At 42.0% G+C, this 9,706-nt stretch overlaps 1 protein-coding gene across 1 annotated transcript; it reads right to left on the bottom strand.

The window, feature by feature from the left end:
* Positions 1 to 3,306: 3,306 nt before the first annotated feature.
* On the bottom strand, positions 3,307 to 7,347 carry LOC139650526 (chymotrypsin A-like). The gene is made up of 7 exons (XM_071527222.1): positions 7,043 to 7,347; positions 6,282 to 6,385; positions 5,325 to 5,404; positions 4,838 to 4,916; positions 4,576 to 4,756; positions 3,975 to 4,108; positions 3,307 to 3,468 (listed from the first exon to the last, which is right to left on the bottom strand). Exons 1-7 carry the CDS (start codon positions 7,092 to 7,094, stop codon positions 3,307 to 3,309), a joined length of 792 nt encoding a protein of 263 aa, XP_071383323.1. The 5' UTR covers positions 7,095 to 7,347.
* Between the last annotated feature and the right edge of the window lie 2,359 nt (positions 7,348 to 9,706).

Below are 9,706 nucleotides of genomic sequence, written 5' to 3'. Positions count from 1 at the left end.
ATAGAATGGTCATTCCAATGAATGGCGGCCATTGATGTGAACCGTTGGACTAGCTTCTGTATAAAGGGACTCACAGCAAGTCACTGAGCTGAGAGCAAGAACCAAAGCAGAGGAAACTGACATTCAGCTGAATGAAGTTTCACGGTGTCATGCCATTGTTCCGACGGCCCGTTATTCTGAAACCCCAATAGTCCGAAAACTCCAAGCCTGGCTCCATCCACAGCCGTGGCTTCTGACAGCCTTGACCGTAAGCTTGCTCTAACCCTGACCTCAGTGACCCCAAGCCTCAACCCAACCACCTCCGGGATAACGGGCCGTCGGACAAATGGGCTTTCGGTCCAATGGGTGGACATTTTTCGGACTATCGGGGTTTCAGAATAACGGGCCGTCGGAACAATGGGCAGTCCCCAGTTTCACTCTGCTGCTGTCTATCAGTCGGTCAGAAGTCTTGACATCTGTACAATTAGTGGAAGTTTTTGTTGTTGAGTAGTAGCCAAAATTCAGGAAAAAATGCCTAAAATGACATACCCAAAATGAATCAGGAATAGCTCCTCAACCATATTCCTGGTCTCCTTTGATAGGGAAGAAGCTAAGGAATATGAATCCATTGTAAGTAAACCTATATCTATTACCATTCCAGAGTAAATGGAGATGCAATAAAGGACAAATAAGATTTTCATCCTCGCCTAGTATATAATCTTTCAATCTTTCAATAATCTTTTTTTCAATCAAAGGCAATATCACCATTATAACCAAGATCCCATAGATAATAATGCAACTGAATGTATTCTCCTACTCCTTGACGACAACTGTAACTGTAAATTTGATGAAAACACAATATAATACAACATTTATGATACAATTTATAAAGATATACTCAGGCGGTCTCTATGCTTTGACCATTTGGGTACCCAAAGTGTCCATCTGTGTCTTTTGTGTTTTCTGACTGGGAATTCTGGGAATTTTACTTCAAAATACTATTTATTTGAAATGGTTATTTTCAAATAACATAAATCTCCCCAAAACATCAAATGGTAATAAACACAATGAATATTGATCAGGTTTGTGCATCCTGTACCCTCTTGCTTAATAACATTGAATCAGGGCCACAGAGCTCCATTCTACACAGGCATATTTATAGACAACGGCTGGGTCCTTGTGGTCATGTGACACATCCCTAGCTTCCTCTCAGTCAGTGGAGTTGAATGGTATACGACTCATTGGTGTCAGTACTTCGATACAGCCACCAGTTGGCAAAAAAAGACCATGAGTTCCCAACATAGGCTTTCTGTCTGTCTGGTCTGAAAGGCTTTGTCTGTGATCTCTGACGGCCCCGACGGTGAGAAAAAGACGATAGAAACATGATAACTAAAATCTTTTTTTGGCGAAAATAACATAAGCCTTGGTGAAATATTTTGGCAAGAAAATAGATTTGTGTCAGTGTGACTAAAATGCAGTGATGGAAAGTAACTAAGTACATTTACTCAAGTACTGTACTTAAGTACAATTTTGAGATACTTGTACTTTACTTGAGTATTTCCATTTGATGCTACTTTATACTTCCACTCCACTACATTTCAGAGGGAAATATTGTACTTTCTACTCCACTACATTTATTTGACAGCTTTAGTTACTTTTCAGATGGAGATTTGACACAATGGATAATATAACAAGCTTTTAAAATACAACACATTGTTAAAGATGAAACCAGTGGTTTCCAACCTTTTTGGCTTTTGAAGTCTTACAAAAATCAGTGTGTAGTCGGGTCACATCTCAGATGTCTATGAGTTGTTAACAGCTCCACCAAATAGTGATTTTTCCCTCTAAACCTCACATGGTTTCATTTCAATAAATGTTCAAATGATCCAATATTTCAGCAAAAATCAAAGATTAGAGAAAAAGTCCAAAAACTGAAAACAGATTTGTGCATCAGAACTTTGTTTTTTCTTCTTTCCTCTCCCATTAATCATCTCACGACCCCTCAGATTTATCCGGTGACCCTTTGGAGGGACCCGACCCCTAGGTTGGGAACCACTGGACTAAACTAGCTAACTGTATATAAAGTAGTTCAAACTAGCTCCACCTCCAGCAGCTACAACAGTAACATGCTGCTTACACACTGATGCTTCAGTATTAATAATCTAATGATGTCATATATAATAAAATATCAGTCAGAGGGACCAAACCACTACTTTTACTTTAATACTTTAACTACATTTTGCTGCTAATACTTATGTACTTTTACTTAAGTAGGATTTTTCATGCAGGAATTTTACTTGTAATGGAGTATTTTTACATTGCTGTACTGGTACTTTTACTAAAGTAAAGGATCAGAGTACTTCTACCACCGCTGCTGAAACGTGAAGTTTGACTGCTACGTTTCCCTGGAAATGGAGGTTGTGTTGCTCGGGTGGTGATGTGTTTAGTGTCTTTGGAAAGCTGGGAATTTCTAGTTTCCTTCCATACCAAGCATGTTGTTGTACTGGCTCTTACGAAGTTTATATTTGACCGACATTATTATTAAAATATTTCCTAATCAGACATAGTTTGGACAAAATACAGTTGGTTTACGGATTCTGAAAGCTCAAGACTCCATGTTTTCAAAACAGTATAACACTCATGTCATCTATAAAAATAACTGCCAAAAATAACTTGCAGCACCATAGCTCCTGCATCACATCGCTAACTTGCCTCGAAAACTAAGCAGGTCTGGCTGTGGTTAGTCCTTGGATGGGAGACCACCTGGTGCTGGAAGTGGTGTTGGAGGACCAGTAGGAGGTGCTCTTCCCTCTGGTCTCATGAATAATATCCCCAATGCCCCAGGGCAGAGACAGGGACTCCGAGGTCCTGACTCTGTGGTCAGTAAAGATCCCAACCCATCTCAGAGTAGGGGTGTAACCCCGGTGCAACATTCCCAAACAGGCCTTCCTTCCATCATGCCCACCTAATCATCCCTCATTACCTAATTGGCTCTTTCAGTCCTCTACTCTCCACTGAGATAGCTGATGTGTGCTGAGCGTTCTGCCGCAAACTGGCTGCCGTGCATCACCCAGGTGGGTGCTACACCGGTGGTGGATGAGATGAGCCACAAACAGTGGAAGGGCCGCTCTGTCCATTCAGGTTCTGTGGTCTGCCACTACCTTCCCCTGCTCTATTCGGCTTCATAGACACTTCATATAAACTTCATATACACTCCTCTGCTCCACACAGGAAATTAACTCAACAAAACAAACCATAACCAGCTTGTAGCTAGACTTTCATTTTATTGATTTTCTGGATGAAACTGAGAACAGTATGAAGGTGGATTTAGTTGGTAGCGATGGTCTGGTCCATCCAGGCGCGCAGCTCGGTGACGCGGGCGTACACGCCGGGCATTGTGGGAGTGCAGGTTCCGCTGCCCCAGGACACGATACCAACCAGGGTCCAGGCTCCGGCCTTCTGGCAGACCAGGGGGCCGCCAGAGTCTCCCTGAAACACAGCAGGAGGAAAACCAGTCACACCAAAACATCAAGCAGTGACGCTGATAAAGCTGCAGGAGAACTGAGCTGCTGCACCTCTGGCTCTAATGCATGTGATGCTGCTGTGAGGAAAGATATGCAGCAGGTCTGAAACTGTTTATTGTGTGATGGAAAACTTGTATTTTTTCACATGTGTTGGGGTGAGATGCTTCACTGTTTAAGCCCGTCAGGGTTTCTTTGTTTCACCTGCAGTTTGTTTTTCTTTTCCTCTTTTTCAACTGTTTGATTTGTGGAAATAACTAAACTGAACTAAACTTAAAACAAATAAAAAGCTCAGTAAACGAATCATGACTCATGGCACTGGATGTATGTATGGCAATGTCGCACTTTGCATTGTCTCTCCACTGTGTGTACGCTGCTCTTTTTCTATCTGTACTGAAGTATATTCCCCTGGTCTGACTGTGAAAGGGACTTGACTTGACATCAAAATGGCTGCCGTTTGCCACTGTCACCCACCATGCAGGAGGAGGCTCCGGAGGCTCCGGCGCAGATCATCAGGTTGCTGATCTTGTTGCCCCAGAAGCGACGGCACTGCTCATTGGTCAGCAGGGGGAGGGCAGCCTGCTGCAGCAGGGCGGGGGTGTCAGGAGCTGCAACATACAAGATTTAAATCAGACAGCTTAACCAAGCTAATCATTATCCTGTGTGAATGTGTTTGATGAAACACAGAGGTTGGGAGGGAATTCATGAATTACATGAAGTCTCTACATAATACCAGTCCCATGAGAACAGGACTTAAGACTGATCCTGTTTAGGACTTTAGAAAAACCCAGATGACCCCCAGAGTTTTCAGTCCAGTGGTGTCCGACCTGATCCATGGAGGGACGAGAGTCTGCAGGTTTTCCTTCCAACCTTCCAAGTTCCTCCTCTCCGCTTGAAGGTGCTAATCAGTGAAATCAGCTGCTGTAGTTTGGTTGGAAGGAAAACCTGCAGACTCTCAGCCTCCATGGTTTAACTCCACTGTTTCAGAGTGTGTGTCGTTGTGGCGGTCCGGCTCACAGTTTGAACGTGTGTTTAGATGCAGCTAGTTTTCAGAGTGTGCGTTAGCCTCCCTCACCGTTGTGGCGGGTCAGGCCCCAGCCGGAGGTCACACACTTCATGCCGCCGGGGAAGTTGTCTCCGGTCTCGGCCACACACACCGGGGAAACACGCATGCCCATCTTGGCGGGGCTGGCCAGCTTGATCAGCAGGATGTCGTTGTTGATGGTGTAGCCGTTGTAGCGGGGGTGCTTGAACACCTTCAGGGGGAAGCAGGAGGGTCAGCTGGTGGAACTAATATAAATATATTCTATATTCTATCCAGGACAGACAGAGCTTACCTTGCCAACCTTCATGACCTGGATGTCCTCAGCGGTGGAGGAGCGGTCGTGTTCACCCAGGATCACACGGTGGGACGTCCTGCACCAGACAGCAGACAGCAGTTCAGTTCAATCTGATTCACTTCAATTCAGAGATATTCTACTCTACTACATCCTATTCTATTCAGTTAAATTGCGTTTAGTTTTGATTAATTTCATATCAGCTCATTCAGTTCAGCTCAAAACAGTTTGGTTCACTATTATCCCTGTTTGTCAAACCAACAGATAAAAATAATTGGAAGCAAAAGGTGAGGTCATAATATTTTCTTTTATTCATCTTTTATTTGAAATGTGGATGATTTGACATTAAACTGTATGTTTACAATGAAATTCAGATTTGGGCATTTGCAATCGATTTTTGCTATTAAGTGTAATTTTAGGTTGCTGCCCTGACCCAGAGCAACAGGCTTCTTCTGCTGTTTGACAGCGTTTCGTTGCCTCAGCCTACCTGACGTTGCAGTGAGCAGCCGTCACAACCCAGTTCTCATTGACCAGAGAGCCGCCGCAGAAGTGGAAACCAGTGTAATCCTGGGATCAAAACACAGAATGGTAAATGAGACAGAAAGAAATCCAGATAGAACCACTAGCAGTGAAGGTTTACTTTGGTCTGCAGCAGCGCTCACTCTTTTACGGAGGCCCTCTGGGGTCACATGTCGATGTGTAAATCCGTGCGAACGCATTTGTAAACTGTGCGAACGGATTTGTATTGTGAATCCGAGTGCACGGTTTTGAAATCCGTTCGCACAGTTTACAAATCCGTTCGCACGGATTTACACATCGAGTTTTTTTTTCTACCATGTGACCCCAGGGGCTCCGTACTCTTTAAACCTCCTGGACTGATTCAAGCTCAATGAGGTTTGGACATGTTTGGTTCAATTTGCAATTTCTCCTCAGGAATCAATTAAGTTCATCTGATTTAATTCAGGCCTTACATTCCTTCTACTCCCTAAAGTAATGAATTACAGCAAGCAATTATTTTTTCTAAATGCATATTAAGTGTTTTTGGAATAAAAGTACAACTGCATATTTTTCATGCAACAGTTGTTTGGCTGCATGTCAACTGCTGTGTGTGTGTTCTCTTTATAGTTATGGATGAAGTGTGTGTGTGTGTGTGTGTGTGTGTGTCCTGCAGGGAAACCAGGACCAGGACCTGACCTGCAGCAGGGTGCTGTTAACATCTACTGAGTTCAGCCTCTTTCAAAGTTTCACGTTTCACATCCAATCACATTAGGCTAGTGCACAGTCGATTTTGTTGATTTCTAATCAAATGAACTGCTGCCACCTTGTGGCAAAAGTATGTAATCCGATTATTTTAAATCAGTATTTGATGTGAACTGATGTGTGTGTTTAATCAGCAGGATGGTGTGCAGCAGCAGGAAGTGTGTGTGTGCTGTGGTGTGTTTACCTGCAGGGAGACCTGCCAGGGCCAGGAGTGAGGCACCGCCTCCTCACCGTTCACGATGCGGGAGTAACCAGTGATGACTGGAGGGATGGCTGGGGAGCCGCAGCCTGACACACACACACACACACACACACACACACACACACACAAACACTGCTTATTACACAGCTAGCAGCAGTCAGTCCTGCTGGACTGATACATGCAGAAAACTTAATTACAATCTGAAGGCAGACAGTTAGACTGGCTGACAGACAACAAAACAGCAGCAGTCAGAATTTAAAGGATCATACGGCAACTTAAATAACTTACTATATAATATATAATATATGGATACATCTACAACTTCATCATTGATTCTTTATTTTTCAATTCACTTGTAAGTTTGCTTTGTGGACATTTTGCATCTAACTCCAAACTTATTTACATTTTCACACAAATTAAATGTTTCATAATATCATGATTGTACTTAATCTGTTCTCTGTCATGTGTAAACCTGTGAATATTTCTGTGAAATGTCAATATGAAATTACTCAGTGTATTGCTTCATCATATTTTTTTGGATTACATTTACATTTATATCTTTACTGACAATTCCTCCCTGTAGGATTAATAAAGTTTCCATTTATCATCCCAGAAGGACTGACTGATCTGTCCAGTGCCACTCTGCTTGACAATTTAACTTTTTTAAAGTTTACACCACACACAAATAACTGTAACATCCTGATCTGAATGTAAAACCCTTCCTGATGTCTGAGCAGGCTCACCGTAGGCGGCACCAGCGAAGGCGAGGCAGGACAGGATCCAGAGGAAGGCCATGTTTTCAGCTTGGTTCTCTGCAGCCTCCGCTCCCCTTTTATACCCGAGACGTTCACCAATTATTAACCTGCGTCAGTGTAATCCCGGCCGGGAACATGCGTGTTGTCGTTCCTCTCTGCCTGGACTCAGCTGCTGATAATCCACATTTTCCCAGACGTGTTCAGAGCGAGGAGGAGGCTCGGGGTTTAGTTCTTTATCTCTGTTTCTACAGACTCAGCCAAACTGGAGAGACTTCAGCACAATTTATATTTCATTTCCCCTTCTTGTTATTTCATGTTGTTGTCTTGTTGAGGTTCTGGTTTCTGTTGTTCAGTTCATCTGAATCTCTGTTGGTCATCAGGATTGTTTTTTCTCACTTTCTCTTTAGTTTGAGACATTTCTGTGTCTCACCCACACAGTTTGTACTTCTTCTCTCCTTCTTTCACTAAACCCAAACCTCACTGGACAGAGCAGGACATTTACTGACACTGCAGTTAACAGTGCTCCATTCCCCCAATGACAATGTATGCAGTACTGTAATGCACTTATGTTATGTTAAGTTGCATCACATTAAAATGTATCCAGATGCTGTGTACAGAGTAAAGCCAATATTGTGTAAATGAAGTGTGTTTTATAGGCCATGACAAATCAGTCAGGAAGACTGTAAATGTTACATTGAAATTAACGACAGTATTTTTTTTTACAGTAACCCATCCAAAAGCAATTTTCAAAATCACATTACAGTAAGAACATGATTTTTAATATTTATAAGGAGAACCAGAGAGACCCAGGTTCAACCCCCCCAACCTGCTAAAGTGACCTTGAACAAAACACTGAATCGCTGCCAGCTCCAGACCCTGACCTCCCTGTGTGTGGGAGGGGAGTACATTATCCTGAATTTCTCCAAGGGGATGAATAAAGTGCTATCTTATTAAATATTGTCTAACATGCATTAGATTAATTTAAATTTACTTTGTATCCAGAGACCCAAGTTGTTCCGGTGTTTTTAGAATGTGCGGAATTCTTCTCACACACTATCTCTTTTTGTTTTTCCCATGGAGCAGCCAAGGGCATCACAAGGCGCAGTCAGTCAGTCTTTCAGTCAGTGAGGGACGCTTAGTGAGATAATGCACTTCGTCAGTTGGCCTCTAGAGGGCGTCTTTGACTGTGAGATGCAGTTTCCCATACAGAGGCACAAAATCAACTTGGTCAGTGTATAGAAATTGATCTAAATCGATCTCTGATGCGCGCATCATGTCATGTTTGTCATTTGGACATGTACAGACCAGCAGCGTTGTACTAATCCAGTCTCCACAGAGTGTGAAAACAAAAGTGAAACTTAACATTCCACTATTTGCTCCAAACTCGCCTAACGGATTTGTAAACAGTAACATGTCTTCTGCTGCCCTGCAAACTTAACAGTATGTAACGTTATTACCTTGTGGTATTTAAGCAATGTAATTGAACTGTGTCGCAGTGCTACAGTGCAAAGAATTTAACACATGTGCCGCTGGTCTGTACAGGATCTGTGCTTGTTTTATCTTATTCTGTATGTATGTAATGTGTTATATACGTTGTGTAAAGCCCTTTCAATTGTCTTTGTGTACAAAATGTGCTATATAAATAAACTCCTTGTCTTGCCTTGCCTATTGCATTTTCAGGCTCAACATATCAAAGAATGTCATCTGCATAAAGTGATATTTTATGTTGTTGGTTACAAATTTTTTGACCTTTTTATGTTTGAATTTCTTCTCATACGCATAGCTAATGGTTCTGTAGCCATTGCAAAGAGCAGTGGGGAGAGTGGGCATCCTTGTTTTTTTCCTCTGTTCAAAGATAGTTGAGCCGAGCAAATGCCATTGGTTGAAACCATAGTCTTGGGATAACTATAAAGCGTTTTAATCAATTTTTTAAAAAACTGGTCCTGACTTAAATTTTGATAAAACCGAGAACAGAAAAGTCAATACAATTCTGTCTAACGCCTTCTCTGCATCCAATGATAGCAGCAGAGAGGCTGTTTGACTATTATTCAAGCAGTTTATCACTTTCAAAAGGTGTCTCAGGCTGTCTGACCTGATAAAACCTTCTCCAGTCTCCCTGCAATCACTACAATAATAATCTTATCAAAATTAAGGATGCTTGTAGGCTAGTATGAGAAGCACACAGTAGGGTCTTTACTGCTTTGATGTAATACACTGATAGATGCATAATTCATGAATTCTGGGACAGTGCTCCTATCGCAACAATTCTCAATCATAGGCATGAGAATTTGACTGATATCAGACCAAAATGATTTGTAGATTTCTCCAGGGAATCTGTCTGGTCCTGGCATCTTGTTTTTAGGTGTAGATTTAACAGCTGCTAAAACCTCCTCCGGTGTGAAAGGGGTATTAAGGAGCTGTTGATCAGAATCGGATAATGTTAATGGTATGTTTTTAAAAAATAATCGTTTCTGAATTCTGTATATTATGGGTGTGTTTTACGGAAGATCAAAAAGAATTTGCACACTATAAATGTCAAAAACCAAAAAGAGGCCAACTGATGCAAAAAAATGCCACAATTTATTTAAATGGTGATGAAGTGAAAAAAAAGTGCAAAAAACAAAAGTGCACAGACAGAAAACGTTTCGGTCA

The sequence above is a fragment of the Centroberyx affinis genome, unplaced genomic scaffold, assembly GCF_046629955.1.
Source record: "Centroberyx affinis isolate AG114_WGS23_722 - 3 ecotype Tasmania unplaced genomic scaffold, CSIRO-AGI_Caff_v1 ptg001504l_1, whole genome shotgun sequence".
Taxonomy (NCBI): Eukaryota; Metazoa; Chordata; class Actinopteri; order Beryciformes; family Berycidae; genus Centroberyx; species Centroberyx affinis.
Note: the sequence above shows the minus strand (reverse complement) of the source record. Positions and strands in the feature narration are given on the sequence as shown.